The 17,230-nt window shown below is 36.3% G+C and overlaps 1 protein-coding gene across 11 annotated transcripts; it reads right to left on the bottom strand.

The window, feature by feature from the left end:
• Window positions 1–2,762: 2,762 nt before the first annotated feature.
• Window positions 2,763–17,130, bottom strand: LOC133838192 (E3 ubiquitin-protein ligase lubel). Of its 11 annotated transcripts, XM_062269206.1 has the most exons (18): window positions 17,014–17,130; window positions 15,988–16,082; window positions 15,717–15,921; window positions 15,479–15,615; window positions 14,617–14,739; window positions 14,014–14,391; window positions 13,566–13,865; window positions 12,543–12,813; window positions 11,397–12,479; window positions 10,971–11,155; window positions 10,649–10,891; window positions 8,605–9,157; window positions 5,213–6,240; window positions 4,888–5,154; window positions 4,367–4,824; window positions 3,926–4,297; window positions 3,696–3,864; window positions 2,765–3,402 (listed from the first exon to the last, which is right to left on the bottom strand). In XM_062269206.1, the coding sequence occupies exons 2-18, from the start codon at window positions 16,039–16,041 to the stop codon at window positions 3,367–3,369; spliced, it is 5,862 nt and encodes a 1,953-aa protein (XP_062125190.1). In that variant the 5' UTR covers window positions 16,042–16,082; window positions 17,014–17,130; the 3' UTR covers window positions 2,765–3,366. The 11 variants fall into 11 exon arrangements, with proteins under 11 accessions (XP_062125239.1, XP_062125190.1, XP_062125180.1 ...); XM_062269196.1 differs by lacking the exon at window positions 17,014–17,130 and having other exon boundaries at window positions 15,988–16,111; XM_062269222.1 differs by lacking the exon at window positions 17,014–17,130 and having other exon boundaries at window positions 2,766–3,402; window positions 13,566–13,688; window positions 15,988–16,111.
• Between the last annotated feature and the right edge of the window lie 100 nt (window positions 17,131–17,230).

Genomic DNA, 17,230 nt, shown 5'->3' with positions numbered 1-17,230 from the left:
TTTATAAATTTCAGCACGCTATGGCCATTATTAGTATTTTTGGCCGCTCTTTCATACAAGTGGATCCACTGTGCACAGGTATGAAAAACAAATTAACAAACCAAATGTTTCAAATGTATAGCGTTTTCACCGAAAATAGGAAAAGAAGGAGACTATTAGTGCGTTACATGATTATTATCGAGCAAATATCAGACCAGCCGTGATAGTCTCAGAAGAAGTTGCTGTACATTTGCAAAATTTGAAAAATTCGTAAAAGATGCGAAAATACAACACATCAGAATTTTGACGTGTTCATCCCAAGCTAATGGTGAAGTTGAAGGCATTAACAGAAGCTTAGAGCCGCTGTTAATACTAAATTGGATAAATTTAAATAATTTGAAACATGTTGTATAGAATAAGATATATAATGTACGCAGTTTAAATCGAATGAGATTGAGGACAATCTTTGGATCAGGACGAGCGAGTTGTATCTGGGAGGCTGTTCTGGATACATAATATGATACATATAATGTACATACTTTTTCCAAACGACATATTCTGTTCCAAGTTTTCAAAATTCCTTTTCTTATCCTTATCAGTTAAATTCATCCAATTGTATTTTTGGTCCTTTAATTACTGAAAGCTCTATTTTAACGGAACTATTAGCTATAAAACCTGTTTTTCAGGTGGAGTGCATAGTTGTGTGCTAAGGTATTGTGCTAGTAGTATCTGTAAACCGCTTTTTAAATTGTCCGTAAACTCATGCTCTTTTCCAAAAATCTGGAAAAAATCATATATTATAGCTATCCTAAAAAAGGGGAACAAATCTAAAGTTCAAAATTATCGCGGTATATGTAAATTGTCTGCAATTCCGAAAGCATTTGAAGAAATCATAACTTCTCAACTGCAACATCTTTGTAAATCTATAATTTCACCTTACCAACATGGGTTGTTGAAATCTAGGTCCACTTCTACAAACTTATTGGAGTTCTCTTCTATTGTAATTAAAGGATTCGAGAATAAAATGCAAACAGATGTCATTTACACCGATTTTAGTAAGGCTTTTGACTCAGTAAGTGATCACCTCTTATTGTATAAACTTAATCTTTTGGGGTTTCCTCATAGCCTAATTGAGTGGATCTCCTCATACCTGTCCAACAGAATTCAGAATGTTTATAATAATAGCTTTGTATCTAAATGTGTCCAAGTTACTTCTGGTGTGCCCCAGGGTAGCCATTTGGGTTCTCTATTGTTCACTTTGTTTATAAATGATCTTTCTTCTGTTATTGAGCATTCCCGTGTACTTATGTACGCTGATGACCTTAATCGCCTAGAATCTTTGTGCAGAGTAAATATGTTACATCTCAATAGGAATAAATGTAAGTTTATGACCTTCTGTAGGGGTTCTTCCCAGGTAAATAACTATGTTTTAGGGGTTCTGCTTGTTGCTAAACTAAAATTTGATAAGCATATTCTGTCTGCTGTAAATAGGGCCATGGGTGTTCTGGGATTTATAAAACGCTAGTCGAAAGAGTTCAACGATCCCTTCATTACCAAAACTTTGTACGTCTTACTGGTTCGTCCTATCCTTGAGTACGGATCTCTTGTCTGGAATCCCCAGTATAGGGTTTATCAAGATAGGATTGAGTCAGTGTAGAAACAATTCTTGTTATTTGCTCTCCGTAGTTTAAATTGGAATCCTAATATTAGATTACCACCTTATCGCAGTAGACTTTTATTACTAAACCTTCCTTCTCTTTCTGACCGTAGAACTACGCAAGGTGCATACAGAGAGTAATTAATGGTGAAATAGACTCTTTGGAGCTGTTAAGTCAAATTAGTTTTGCAGTTCCAGCTTGCAATAATCCCTTCCGTATTCTATGTGTGAATTACAATAATTTCAATAACGTAGTTTGCTCTAGTAAATCTATTCCTCTGCTCAAAACCTTATTATTTAATTGTTGTATCCTAAATTATTTTTTAAGTTAAATTAATTAGCTGTACAGAGTCTTTTAACATTTATTCGCGGTTTTCGATTAATGCATGCTGTTCACAAATTTGTTTTGTTTTCTCCGCGCGTCAACAAGCCCGTGCTTGGTATCGCTGGGCCACTTAATGGTACTGCCGTTAGTACGTCATCGTCCAAATATCCTGAAAGGCTAGAGATATCGTAATATTAACCTAACTATAACATACTTAAGTGGTATAAAGTAATGAAGTATTGGAGAGTCTATAATCACAAGTTGAATAAATAAGACTCGCGTTTGCAAGATTTAAATACAATCCCATTAATGCAAACTTATTGAAAACTATCCGAAAGATATGAGAAAACACTAAAAGATTAAGAAAAGTCAGAAGTCCCACTAAAATCGGTATAAGGAACATCAGTTTGCTTTTTATTTTCAAATTCTTGCATTTAGATAGATGAGAAATTAAATGAGTTAGTGGATCTAGATTTTGGAATCGCGGAAAGCTTAGATATTTCACAATAACTTTAAACATTGCATTTATTATCTTTTTTATAAATGAGATCAATAAACAAGCAAACAATTTATGCCTGTAATAAATCTGCAGCCGAGTGGGCTTGACTGTAGAATACCCGCTACCCATTTTGAATAAAACAAAACTGAAAAGTATTAATTTTACAATATACCAAATTAATATACCGCAAAAACACAAAAAAAATATATAATTTTTTGTAAAGTGCTTAGTAAATTAGAAAATATATTTTTTTTTACATATTAATAAAATAAAATAGAATTAATAACACATTTAATTGTTAATTAATTATTTAATTAAGTTTAATATTATATAGCATTTAAGAAAGTTACATTCGCGCGTGCTCGCCTGAAGAAAACGCAAGCAAGAAAACTTACAAGAGCGTGAACACTTATGGCAGGGCATTTAGTGTATTTATGTATTTATATTTTCAGAGCCAGTAAATGCATAAGCCACTTTATGATGTTTGTTTTCATATTATCGCTTTTATTATTTAATCAAAACGCTTTAATAAGAGTAAACTGTACATTAAAGCTGCTGTGTTTACTAAATAATAGCATGAACGTTGCTCTACTTTTATTGTTTAAAATTAATTCAATTTTAATTTCATAACAATATATTATCATTTGATTATTAGTAAATATGGTAAAGATTTGAAAAGCTTCGGCTTCGGCTTCGGCCTCAAAATTATTTTTGCATTCTTTGCCTATTGGTTTCCAATATAATTATTGTACAATATTATTTTATTTTTGTTATATTAAAAAAAAAAACAAAAGATACAATAATTAAAACGATAGGATGTAAGATAAGCCAGAAATCATAGAGAATAAATGGAGGGGACACTTTGATTAAGTTGAAACCAATTTCAATTCGAACTCATCTCCATCTTTAGGCGGATTTAAGTGGTATGTGCTGTTTGATTACCTATAAAAAGAAAATTATATTATTGAAATACGTTGATAGTAATAAACATTTCTTATATCTTTGCCAACTGTGTATATATAAATACTGGTCCAAGAAACAAAAATCAATAAATCTAAATTTAGACACTAGTTGTTTTTGATCGGCCGACATGTCTATTTATACCTAGGATGAACTGAAAGTGTTGTCGGACAAGTAATGCGATTTCGTCATAAAGAAAAGAAAACAGATAACTAACGGAAAAGGCAAATATATACAATTCAATTCTATATATAATATTATGACCATTTACCAACCTTTGAGCACATATTTTTATAGATTTCGTCCGTATCCCATGGGCCTCGCTCGGGCAGTTCAATGCCGCGTCTGCGGAGCTCCTGTACACAATCTGTCAGGTCAAAAATGGGAAGCGGATCAATACTTGCCTTGGCAACCTTACTGGCCAAGTACTCAACATAATGCGTTCTGAAAGTAATTGTGATACTTTGTATGGTAGCTATGCATCTTTTGTGTTTACACTTCTTACCGGCACATTCCAGCATGTTTATCGGGAACATCACTATTGCAAACAGTATCAACTAGACCCTGCGGGGTCTCCTTCTGTAATGGTATGGGACAGCGAACCAAAGCTCGAGCTTTTGCTGAGCTGCTTGCTTCATACTGCAGTTCCAGGGGCTCCGTGTCGAATGGAACGTTATGCTCCTTGAGAAGAAACTGCAATTGCATCGGTATCTTGTCGCGTAAATAGAACAGACAATTGCGTGGATGGTGTGCATGTAAGCCCAACTTAGCGCAGTACGAAGATATATTGCACTTGGCGCCCATCATAAAGGGTCTGGCACAGCCGTAGCAGAACTCAAACTTGCACTGGGTGCACGTGAAATGCATACAGCCACCCCTAAAACGTTAAAAAATATTGCAATTGGTATTTATATACTCCCCCTCCCAGTTGCTATGCCTTGATTACCTTGCTAAGGAATAACGAAATTTGCATTTTGGACAATCAATGCCATTTTGTGCCAAATGTTCCTGTACACCTTGAGCTTGCAGCTCTGGATCATTTTGGATCTTCCATTCTAAATATGCCTCACAGCTGGAGCCCTCGTGCTGTTTTTCCCATGGCTTTCGGCACTGAGCACAAGTGACTGACCCGCAATCTGGACATATTAAACGTTTTTGTTTCGGGCGGGCAAAGAAACCGGAGGCGCATTGAATGCACCACTTAAAATTGGGATCCTGCAGCAGAGTGCGATCACGTAGCTTGCGTTGGAATAACTCATGGACATCGGCATCTAAAATGCTTTTAAGAAATATATCTAAGTTTGAAAAATATTCTAAATGTTCATCCTCATGCGCCACTTCGTTACTGAGCTCTGGTAGCTTACAAAACGGGCAGCTACAATCGTTGATACTACGGTCGGTAATCTTAAACGAAAATAAGTTAATAAAATCCTCAACAAATGTTTTAATACAAATGCCTATTCGTACCTGAACTGTAAAATAGCTCTTCGCACATTTTTTGCAACATTTGTGAATGCATTTCAGCATGCAAACAATTTCATTCATCGGGTAGGTATTCATACAGAGCTCACATTCCTGTTGTAACAGCGATATAGCCTGATCAAGATCTGAGCATTCTTTGACTGCCCATAGAGCAACATCCTCTTGAAACTTCATATGAACTAACGTGGCAACTATTTGAGCCTCAGCAATGCTGTTCACTAATTTAAGGTCCACATATTTGTGAGCCAGGACCTTCAAGCGAGAGGAAATCTTTATTTATGTAATGTTAAATATAGATATATGTACTTACTGTTGGCTCCTCAATAACCGTCTCTTGCAAACTAGGGTAGGCACGGAAAACAGGAACTCTCAGTTTACGATTCAAAATCTCACCTTTAAGGAGCTCATCTATATTTAGCTCTGTACCCTCCTCTTCGGGGGCTGAGGTTTCGTAGTCATCGTCTGAAAAGCAGGCTTCGTGGTATTTTTTTTTTGGTATTCGACGATTCAAAGTCGTCATTGGAGATGCAGATCCAGTTGAGCCGGAACCATCGTTAGTTATACTTTTGTTAAACTTGTCTATGGCCTCACTTAAAGATTTTTTCCTGGTTAAACTACTTTTAATAGGCACTCTACTAATGCTTGATATAGTATTCAATTGACTCTGTTTTTGCAGATACTCCTGTTGTATCCGTTTTACAGAAGAGATGCCTATGGGTGCAGAAAACGATTTGGAGCGCGATAACAATTTTTTATTTTTTGTTAAGTTGGAATTATGATCACTTGTTAGTTTGGGTATTTTGCTGATAGAGGACTTTGTTGTTTTTAGCGTTTTCGATATGCTTGTTTCTTTCAATATATCAACTTCTTCATCTGCGGTGTACTTCTGGCCTAATGAGGGATCTGATGGAAGCTGTACCAATAATATTTTATTTGAATCTTCTAATGGCAGCAATTCAGAGTCTATTGAAGATTCTACTAGTGAATTATCTGCAATATGTGGAGCTTTTTTAGGGTTATCAACTTGATGATTTTTTTCTGGAGATTTTTTTATTGAAATGCATCGCAAAGGTTCCAAATGAGTTCCTTGAGAAACTATTTCCGCAGACTGCAATAATACGCCGTCAGCTGCATTTGCCATAACAGGGTGAGCAGGATTATTTATTGACAATGTTTGTAACAGTTCGTTATGTGTTCTAGCTTCAACAACAGATGTAATATCTTCCGAAATGGTAGGTTCCCAAATATCTTCAGATTCTCCTATTGAAGTGCTTTCTGAGATTTTGGCATTACTTTCAATCTCATTGGATAAACTCATCTCGTCATTAACTGAGATAGCTGCAAGGGAAACAGTTAAAGTTTCATTATTTTCTTCAATGACTTTATGATTTGTGGCAGTGACTGATGATGTTGTTGTGATAGTTTCAAGCTTTACTCTGTTTTGAATGACATTTTCATCACCATTTTCGTCTTTATAAGAACCTTCACTTTCTTCTAGAATATCCTCGATTTCGGAACCACTGGAAGCATCTTCGATTATTGGCCCGTGCTTCTCTTCTTCGTCCTCACTTCTGTACCATTCGTCTTCCTCCTCTTCGTCATCATATTCATCAGAATATTCGGAGCATTCTTCCTCATCTGTTGACTCAAAATCATTAATACTGATTTCATCTCGCATTTGCTTTATTAGACGCTGTGTATCTTCAACTAATTCACTTAAATTTTGTTTTGCTGGATCCCCGGATGGTATAAACTCTTTACGCATTAATTTTTCGAATTCAATATTATTCGATTCAATGCTTATTGATATTTTACTTGTAGACTTTTCGATAGATGACTGGGGAAATGTTTCCGAATCTGTGAGGGATTCGACTTCTAATTGTAGATCGTCATTGCTGAAATCTGTTGCATCTACAAACACCTCTTCGAACTCATTGGTACTAGTCATTGCATCGTCTTTTGAAAACACTTCTTCGACCTGCAAACTAGTTGTGCACTGTAATTGTTGAGTAGAATTCGTCTCACTACTTTCAACAAATTCCTTTTTGGGCAAATGGGGAACATCTTTACTATCAATATAACTTAATGTTCTAATTGGTATTTTTGAATGTCGTTTGTTTCTAGAATCACTAATTTTTGAATCGCTTTGGACATACAAAGCGGGAGAGAGTATAGTCGGTAAACCTGATTCTATTTGAGTGCCAGCGTCTGTACCTTCCTTGGATTGCATCTGCGAATGTACATTTCCTCCGTCATGCGTTTTGGTAGAAACGGCAATACTGCTCTCAACTTGACTCGACTCTGAACCTTCAGTAGAGATCTGAAGAAAATCCAAAATTTGTGGGACACCATTATGTGATTTAACATCATATACTGTAGATTCTTGGAATTTGATGTCAACGCTTTCCTCTCTTTGCTGCTTGATTTCTATTTGTGGTTCTAATGTATAAGGAAGGTTATTGTTCATTACTTGCGGGTGAAAATTTGCCCGCGTGGTCTCAATTGTCGCCATACCCGACATATAGTCAATTGCTTCCGTGTTCTCCGTTTCCTCAGATCTGCAATGAGTCTGTTCTATATCGAAAACTTCTTCATTCTTAATCGAGGACTTAATTTCGTAATTTTTATTTATTGTACTATGGGGTTCATATGGTCCAAGAGATGTTGATGGCTGGAATACTTCAATATCATGATCCAGTTGGAGTGTTTCTACAGACGTCTCCCGATTCTTCGGCATATTTTGATTCACCTCCTTTAGTTGGTAATCCTGATTATTTGCAGAACTTAAATGAATTATAGGCGCTGAATTGCTATTCTGTTCAATGTTCTGTTCACCAAAAGTTGTTGGACTTTTTTGCTGTTGCCTTATAACTCTTATAGACAAGATGCTTAGCTCCCTCAAATGTTCTTGGCTGCCATTCCTGTTCATGCAATCTCTCTATTGGCCGATCAAGATCCCAATTTAAAGTTAACTATCTCCGTTGCATAAATAAAGTTCTGAGGAAGTTCCTCATGTATTGAACTATATTTTATAATGGGGAGGATAACGCCTTTCATTAATCTATCACTAGGTATACCGTGAATCGGCGTAGTTTCGTGATGCGCTTCTTCTCCATCTTCAGCAACATTAAATATTTTTTCTTTCTTTTCATTGAGCTCTTGCTCTACCTGTTGCACTAGGTTGGGAACAATATCTTGAATGTGCTGCCAGACAAAGTTCTTGACATCCCTGGACTTGTCTTGTACTGTGCTCGTGGAAGGAGATTTGATCATGCTAATTGGACTCCTTGTCAGAATACGCATCACTTCAGAATCTGTTTCATATTCTGTTTCATGATCTGGTTTGCCCTTGTACGTTTGTAGCATAGTTTCAATTGACCGTAAGACTTCCTGGTTTTGTTTTGCTTGAATTTGCTCCATGTTACCGATTAAGATCTCCAGATTCTTAAGGGTATTATCTTCCATTTGATAAGGACTTGGTGTGGCGTACGAAGACTTCGCAGGACTATAACTATAAATATCATTCGCATTGAGTGTATCATGTGCATTTGCAGTCTCACTATGTGGAGCCAAACAATCCAAAGCATGTGTGTTCAGAAAGTCATGGATATCTACACAAATATGTTACCAAAAAAATATATGTCTAAAGTGATATGAAAAAGAACCATGGTGATTAGAAGGTTTTGCAACCTACAAACTAACCCGACTTGACATCTATGGAAGTGCTCTCATTTTCCATGCCATTTGGCGATCCCCAGATGCGCAATAGGAATGGTCTCAGTTGTGTGCGATTTAATTCGAATACAGCCTGATCCAAATTACCTTGATGAGCTGTTAAAGCATTTACAATATCTTCATTGGAAAAGTTTCCTTTTGCTGCTAACTTGCTGTAATTTTGTTGTCTTTGCTGTATGCAATCTGCTACTGCTTGCCATACATTTCCACTTGAACTTCTTAGCGCATTGCGGGCTTCTTGCTGTGATATGGTACCAATGGTGTTCTCTGCACGCTCTTGACCATACTTCGTCGCCAGACTCTGCACAGTTTCCACAAGCTTGTGCCAATTGTCTCTCAACCATTGTATGGGATTTTTATCTGCGCTGCAGTATTTAAGTGCGGCTTCGAATTCCTCAACATTAAATTTATAAAACTCCAACTCTTTTAGTATAATATGCATCTCAATTTCGGATTTTCTCGCCATTTCGGGCTGATAACCAGTAGAAGCATGGTGAAGGTCGAAAGGGGACCTCGATTTCTGCAATTCGTAATTAATAATAAATATAGGAAGACATAATGAAGGCATAATCTTCAGCTATAAACATGACCTAATGTTATTCTATTGGTATGATAAAAAGGTAGATGTCAGCCTCCGCTGGTCTCTCTGTCTTTTTATACCCGATACCCATAGGGTAGAAGGATATTATAACTTTGTGCCGACAGGAAATGTATGTAACAGGTAGAAGGAGGCATCTCCGACCCTTAAAGTATATTCTTGATTTTATGAACTCTAAGCGCACGTAATATTCTTCTATTCTATCCTATGCAACTTTCTCAGGAGATCGCTGATTCGATATATGGTTAAGCCGTTTTTTCACCCAGTTCGAATAAATTTCAGACTAAATATTTCGGTTACTTAAATTATTTGCATTAAGTCATCGACATTCCTCCACAAAAACAACAAGTAAGAAAGCTACAGTCGAGTGTACTCGACTCTGAGATACCCGCTACCCATTTTGAATAAAAGAAATATATTTTGCAAAAATAATAAAAAATATACCAAATGTTATATTTGGTATATCGATATAATACCACATTCAAAATATACCGTAGACGGCACAATATACCAGATTGTCAGCCAAAGCAATTAGGACCCCTAGTAGGTAGGCGTTTTTGCCCATACAAAAGTATTTCTTTAACAATTCCACAATTTTTATCTGATCGCAACCAAATTTTCTGGAATCACAAATACTATAGTTGTTATTGTATATTTAAAATTCGCAGCTCTAGCTTCAAAATTACGCTTGTTATTCGATTTTATTGATTTGCGGGGGCGGAAGTGGGCGTGGCAAAAATTTAAAACATACTTGATCTGCGTGCAAACAACAAAAAAAATTATAGCTCTATCTCTTATAGTCTCTGAGATCTAGGTGTTCATACGGACAGACAGACAGACGGACAGACACACAGACGGTCATGGCTAGATCGCCTCGGCTGTTGATGCTGATCAAGAATATATATACTAGGGTCGGAAATGCCTCCTTCTACCTGTTAATTAAATTTCCTGCCGGCACAAAGTTATAATACCGTTCGTTCTACCCTATGGGTAGCGGGTATAAAAAGAAAGAACAGCACCACCTGAAGGTTTATGAAGGACTATGAATGCTTAAAATTGTGTACTTTGCCGAAAAAAACTACGAGTTAGGTATATTAAGAAAGCACAGATTCTTCAGTAGAAACTATTAAAAACGAAATAATATTTTTTAAGTATAAGAGGCTATAATTGATGAAGACAATAAATTAGGGGTAGCGGATATACTATAATTAAATCAAACCGACATCATCGTATTTTTTTTTTTCTAATTTTTCTTAAAACTCCTGTGACTGCGATTTTCATAAACATAATAAAAATATTTCAAGAATTTAAGGACGCTCACAATGTATCGAAAATTATTCTATTTTCATCAAAGCACGATAATACCCAAAAAAAAAATCGTAATTCTTTCATGCTTCCTACAACTCTACTTACTAGCTGTAATGCCTTAAGTTCATTTATGAAGTTTGGTTGCCTTACAAATTGGTCTGGGCTCTGTTGCTGGTGCTTAGAGTTAAGATCTATGCCAATTAGATTTTCGTTAGAAGCGCCATAGTGTTCTGTCTTGAACGGTTGGGAGCTGTTGTGATAAGAAAGTTGTCTTTCAATTTTATTTGATTTTAGTGGATCGTTGTGTTCCTGTAGAATTGGCTCTTCCGATCGTGTTTCGTAAGTCGTCTGCAAGCAAACATTAAAAAAAGCGAATATTCATAGCTATATATATTTAAAATAGGAAATTAGGAAAATTATAGTTTACTTGGGTAGAAATATTATGTGGTGGTCGCGATGTGAATTTTTCACCCTCTTGATGGCTCAAATCAATGTTAGATGTCAGCTCTGTTGAAGGCGGCATCTCTGATGCATTCTCAGCTTGTTGTAGAACCTGCTCTGCCTGTGCCTGAATGCTTTTATCGAGTTTATCCCAAATATTCTTCACGGATTCTATGACATACATTCGAAAGAAGTAGTAAGCATTATTTACCGAATTTATGTGTTAATTAAACAAAACTCAATTGTGTTTAGTTGGATATGATGTATATTTCCAATTCAATGTAATTAAAAAAAATATCTATATGAACATCTTACATTTATTACTGATGCACACTGTTAAGTTTAATGGGTTTATGGTGGATAGTTCAGGTCTTGGTACCCTCAAAAAATGAGATTTTCTTTTGTATCCTACCTTTTTGAATAAACCCATTTGCTGTTGACTTATTTGACTCGATTTTCTCGGATGTTTTCGGCTTGGACTTATTCATAGAACTGATCCTATTAGAATCTGTTGTAAATGTGTCTGCTATTGTTTCGCTTTGAGTAGAAAAGTCTTGAGTTGTGGCTTTTAAACTTCCGGTACTGCAGTCTGTCTCAGAACGCTTGGGTAGCTTAACCGAACACTTTCGCTCCTTTAATCTCTTTGGTGGCTTGCTGGGCGTTTTACAGCAAATGGCACAGATTTTAATATTTGGCTCATTTACATAGGTGCAAAACTCACATTCCCACTCATAATCTGGTGTCGTCGGAGGAGGGCCAAGATCGACATCTTTCTGTGTTGTGATAAAACTAGAATTTTGTGTGGATTCAGTACCAGCGGCTTCTCCATTTTCCTGTTCCTCTTCAACGTTTCTATCTTCGTTCTGCAATTTGCATGAAGTCAAAGCCACCTTTGCTATTACAGAAGCCGCTTGTGTGTTTTCATCTTTTGTTTCTGGTTTTTGTTTCAACTCAGTTCGATTGATTTTCTGCTTATCAGCTTCTTGTAGTTTCTGTTGTATCTTTGCCTGGACCAAGGCACGAGCTCCAGGGCCTTCGGTTTCTAAATCTGAGTAAATGCGACTAGTTTTCTGAGCTTCAACTTGGTCTCTTTTAAATGTAAATTTTCTATCTTTCATGTCGGTCTGACACTCAACTAGCACAGATTTAGAATCTGAACCGCGTCGATTCATCAATTTTACTTTGTGTAACTGATCTGAATTTAGTTCATCCTTAACACCTTTGTTAATCAGTTGTGATGCACTTGACAAACGACGTTGGCGCTGATGATTCTGATGCCCGCGTGAGGCACTTGTCATACCAGAACGACTTGATACTAATGAGCGACGATCATCCTGCTCAGAATCCTCATCGTCTGTTAACTCATCATCAACATAGCTGCTTCTTTTGCTACGGCGCAAGGAGAGTGATTTTCTGCTTGGTGTTGGCGATGCCGCATAGCGAGAGCGTGATGCTGCTCGAGAAGCTGGTGAAGGTGGCCCATAACCCACAGCACCTAGAGAAGCAAGTTAAGTATTACTCTTTATTTTTAATAATGTTATGCATGATCATAACGAACCTGGATGCATAGCTGGATATCGGGTTGCGCCCGGATATATATGAGGCATAATGCCACCCTGGTTCATAAATACGGGAGGTGGATAGTATGGATATTGCTGTTGTAACTGGAAATCTTGATTCATATTCAGCGAGAGATTAGAGTGATTGAACTGCTGCTGGGATCCAAAATGAGTCCACTCATCTGTCGATCTTATTTGATGATTTGATAAGTTTCCCCCCTGATGACCCTGGCGACAACCTTCACAGTTGAGTTGTGCCATGGATTGCGCCTGCAATAAGAAACCGACATATTCGTATGTACTACTACTTCAGCTTAAAATCAATACTATCCAAAAATAATTACACTTAAAAGTAAGGGAGCAACAGTATGCTCAACCAGTACTCAAAAATGTCAAATTTAAGATTAATTGCATTTTTAAATTTCATGTAGTATTCGATCTGCACCTAGTCTGGCTATGTTAGTACTTGGACTGTAGGTTGGCTTGCCATCTTAACTTAATAAAAACAAATATTAGATAGTCACTTTTACACATGTGAGAAGTTATATTTCTTGAGTAATATCTAATATTATTTCCGGTAATCATAAAGATTATACTTATTTATTGTTGATCTGCAACTGAATGGAATTCAATGACGTTTGCTGGTCACTGCGACTGGTTTTTAAAATTCTTAATCAGCCGTTCCTCAGCAATTGTTGCCATGCTCAATAAGTCTTCATTACAACCCCTTTATCACCTATTTGGCGTATCTATGTATATATAATATTATTTGGTTAGTGGTTGTTGCGCTGATCAAGAATGAGATCGTAGATGCATCATTCTGAGGGTTATATATACTTCTGGTAGCACAAAGTTATAGTAACCTAATACGGATTAATAGTAATATTTATTCATCCAATTTTATAACACAATCAGATTAATTTGGGTATTTTTGTATTATCAATTTGATTTTTTCGGTGAAACTATCGCTATCTCAATTTTAGATGAATCGATAGACGTGAGAGATTACATAAATAGCTCACCTGTTGCATACGCTGATTGACCAGCCATGCACTTCCATTTTTCATTTCAGCTAGGGGACGCCGACTCAAACTGTTTAAATTGAATACCGAACTGCTCATTTGACGACGCTGAGCAACTGGTGCCTTATGTTGTTGGTGATGTTGATGTTGAAACAGTAGAGAATTATGAAAAGTATGGGAATCATCCGATAGATCAAAATGCGATGAATTCAAACCGGATGACATGCTGCCAGAATGAAAGTGCGAGGGCGATGGTGATACGTTTGACCAATGTTCAAAGTTGATGACATTTTGCGATTGCTGTGGGACAACATACAGAAAAAGAGAGAAAGATACGAGGGACGATGGACAAGACGTATGTACACATGTTGACGTAGACGACGACAATACATTGAAAATGTGGTATCGGAACTACAAAATGTATATATGTAGGTAACATCATGCGTACCTGATCACTTCGAGTAGTTGATCTACTAGAACTATCAATGTCATGCTGCGATTGCGTCTTCTGTTGATGATAGCGTTTTTGCAATTGTGCCATGCGATCTAAGGTGGCACTCGCTTTCGTTTTAATCTTTTCAAGTTGCACTGATGGCGGACGTTGTATTGTATCAAAAACAGATTGAGGCGTTTCCGACCGCGACAAGCACCCAACTTCACTTGGAGCATTTACAAAACCTGGCGGGTCAGGCAACGGCCTTTTGTTCATCCCATTTGACCCGTTTACGAACGTTGTCTTCGACGACGTTGATCGCCAACCAACGTTCGATTTGTGGGATGGCGTCGGTGAAGGTGGCGGCAACATCTGTGAAAGATTTTTTGGATCCTTTGCGATTTCAATTTTGCTATTCAAATTAATTTTATTGTTTATAATTTTTGTTGATTTATTGAAGCATTCAAAATCGATTACAAATTGGTTACTAATTAATAACATAGAATGCAGTGCACTATAACAGGTGACTTCATAGATGAATTGCAAGTCTATGCCGCACTTAAAGGCGTACAAATATTTATATTTTTTTTATCTTTAAAATATCGTGCAGTGGCGTACCTGTTCCTTACGGCCTAGAAATGGTGTCAGTAATCCACGTTTACTGCGTCGCGGCGGTGCGATGGGCGGCGCTGCGCCACTTTGTGTTTTTGGCGGTATTGGTGGTGTACCCAACTCAACAGCCTAAATATATGCAAAGTGAAAATAGAAATTTATATTAAATTGAGCGACGAACAAATATGTTACCCAAAGGGTAGAAGGGTATTATAAATATGTGCCGGCAGGAAATGTATGTAACAGGTAGAAGGAGGCATCTCAGACCCTATAAATTATATATATTCTTAATCAGCATCAACAGCCGAGACGATCTAGCCATGTCCGTCTGTCTGTCTGTCCGTAAGAAACACTGGATCTCAGAAACTATAAGAAATAGAGCTATACTTTTTTCGACAGCATTTGCGTGCAAATCAAGTTTGTTTCAAATTTTTGCCACGCCCACTTCTGACCCTGAAAACTAACAAAAATCGAATAACAAGCGTAATTTAAAAGATAGAGCTGCGAATTTTAAATATACAATAACAACTATAGTAATTGTGTATTCTGAAAATTTGGTTGCGATAAGATAAAAATTGTCAAGGTGAGTAAAGCAATACTTTTGTGTGAGCAAAAACGCCTACTTACTGGGGGTCTTAGTTGCTTTGGGTGACAATCTGGTATATTGTGCCGTCTATGGTTTAAGTATTTTGTAGTATTTTCGGTATATTTTGAAAATAATACCGCAATATTTTGTTTTCTTTCAAAATGTGTAGCGGGTATCTCACCGTCGAGGACACTCGACTGTAGCATTCTTAGTTGTTTTTGATTAAATGCATGAATAAGTGATAAGCGCTGGAAAGTTTTGTCAACATAGGATTATACGGACCTTGCGAATATGTTGCTTGCGTTTGGGATGCTTATGGAACATATCATCGCACGACGCGCAAAAGATTTGGCCAGCACACTCACTACAGGTTACCCAAGGATTCTGCGACCCACACAAAGTACATTTCAATTTATTATCTACAAAGATACAAGAAACATAAGAAACAATGTAAGTTTAGTTGAAAATAATGATATATATATATAATATGACCATCATTCTATGATTAGTATATACTAACCTAGCGGCTTATTTCGAAAATGTGGGGTTTTCATTGGTTCATTTGAGTATTGCTGTTGGTTGGAAAACTCGATCACTTCATAGTCCGGTTCGGGTGTGTCTTTTGTTTTGGAAGGCAATGTGGGCACATTGTATGGACTCTCCTTCTTCGACCCATTTTGAGGCGGTAGTGGTGCTGGAGGTCCGGATCGATCTTTTGCCTCAGTCTACGATAATGCACCGAGCCAGTTAATACATATTCACTATTTACCCAAAATCATTAGAATACTCACTACCCATGTAGGCATTGTACGGATACTCCTATTAAGTAATTGTGTTGTCGTCATCGTATTTGGGTCCGCCTTTAACTTCGTGTTCGTTTTTGGTACTAGTTGTTTTATAGTTCTCTAGATGGTGCTTTATTGTTCAAAATGAATTATTATTACTCACGTTTACACAAGTAAAAAAAGCTACAGTCGAGCGTGCTTAACTGGGAGACCCCATTTATACCAAATTAATACGCTGAAAAGATTCTTATATGTACCGAAGGTTATACTTCGTATATCTATGTACTATTAATTTCCTAAATAACTTTTACAATGTTGTGTCAATAGCAGGAATAAAAACTTTATATATATCATACTTCAAATTTTTGACTCAAATTGCTAGAAATCTAGCATGTAATGTATGTAAAATGGTGCAGATTCAAAGTTAAGATTGACATTATTGTCAAAACTAAATATTTCATCGGGCAAAATAAACCTTTATTATTGAATTAAGTTTACAAACATTATCATATTGTATTAATTTAATAAACAATAAACGAAAATTGTAACCACATTGGTCACAGATTTATTATGCAGCAGCCTAAAATAGACAAATTTCTCTCTTCCCATCAGCTGCGTATAGTCAAAGTAGAATTTTCTTTGCACGCGTTTTGCTCTTTGGCGGTTTTCCCTGGGCATTGTAGATACATTCTTACAAGTATACACACATTCAAAAAGCGTATGCAAACTAATTATAATTTTTTTTTTTTTTTTTTGGTTATTTGTTGGTTAAAATTATAAAAAAAAATAATAATAAATTTTTGCATATTGATGACAAATAACACATCCTCTAACTCCAAATATGACGATGAGTTTCGAAAACTTTCTAAAATTATTTTTTATTGGAGTTCAACATACAGTAAAACTGTTGATTATTTTTAGCACACACTTCAATATTATTTATATTGCTCCCTGTTTCTAATTTAATTTAATTCTTGTTCAGACAAACAAATCACTTACATAATTATATTTTTACAAAAAAACGCTGCTCACTTTAATATACTCGCAAAGTTATATATTTATATAGATATACTAATATATGTATGTATATATAGAGTCAACAATATGTATTGAATCTGTTGACCGTCTCGTTCGGAGATTGTCGCCTAACAAACTGACTTACCATTGCAGTCTAAACAAATTTTACGACGCTCTGTAGAATATTTGGGAACATTGTCATCTCACAAAAAAGAAGACATTGGTACAAGTT

Source organism: Drosophila sulfurigaster, chromosome 2L, assembly GCF_023558435.1.
Source record: "Drosophila sulfurigaster albostrigata strain 15112-1811.04 chromosome 2L, ASM2355843v2, whole genome shotgun sequence".
NCBI lineage: Eukaryota > Metazoa > Arthropoda > Insecta > Diptera > Drosophilidae > Drosophila > Drosophila sulfurigaster.
Note: the sequence above shows the minus strand (reverse complement) of the source record. Positions and strands in the feature narration are given on the sequence as shown.

What these genes read in the sequence shown, in the direction of transcription:
- LOC133838192 (XM_062269206.1), bottom strand. Translation starts at nt 16,041, where the DNA reads ATGACGACAACACAATTACTTAATAGGAGTATCCGTACAATGCCTACA. An exon ending in GCAAGCAACATATTCGCAAG is followed by an intron (nt 14,740 to 15,478) that starts GTCCGTATAATC and finishes GCATATATTTAG; the next exon opens with GCTGTTGAGTTGGGTACACC. An exon ending in ATATCCAGCTATGCATCCAG is followed by an intron (nt 12,480 to 12,542) that starts GTTCGTTATGAT and finishes TTGCTTCTCTAG; the next exon opens with GTGCTGTGGGTTATGGGCCA.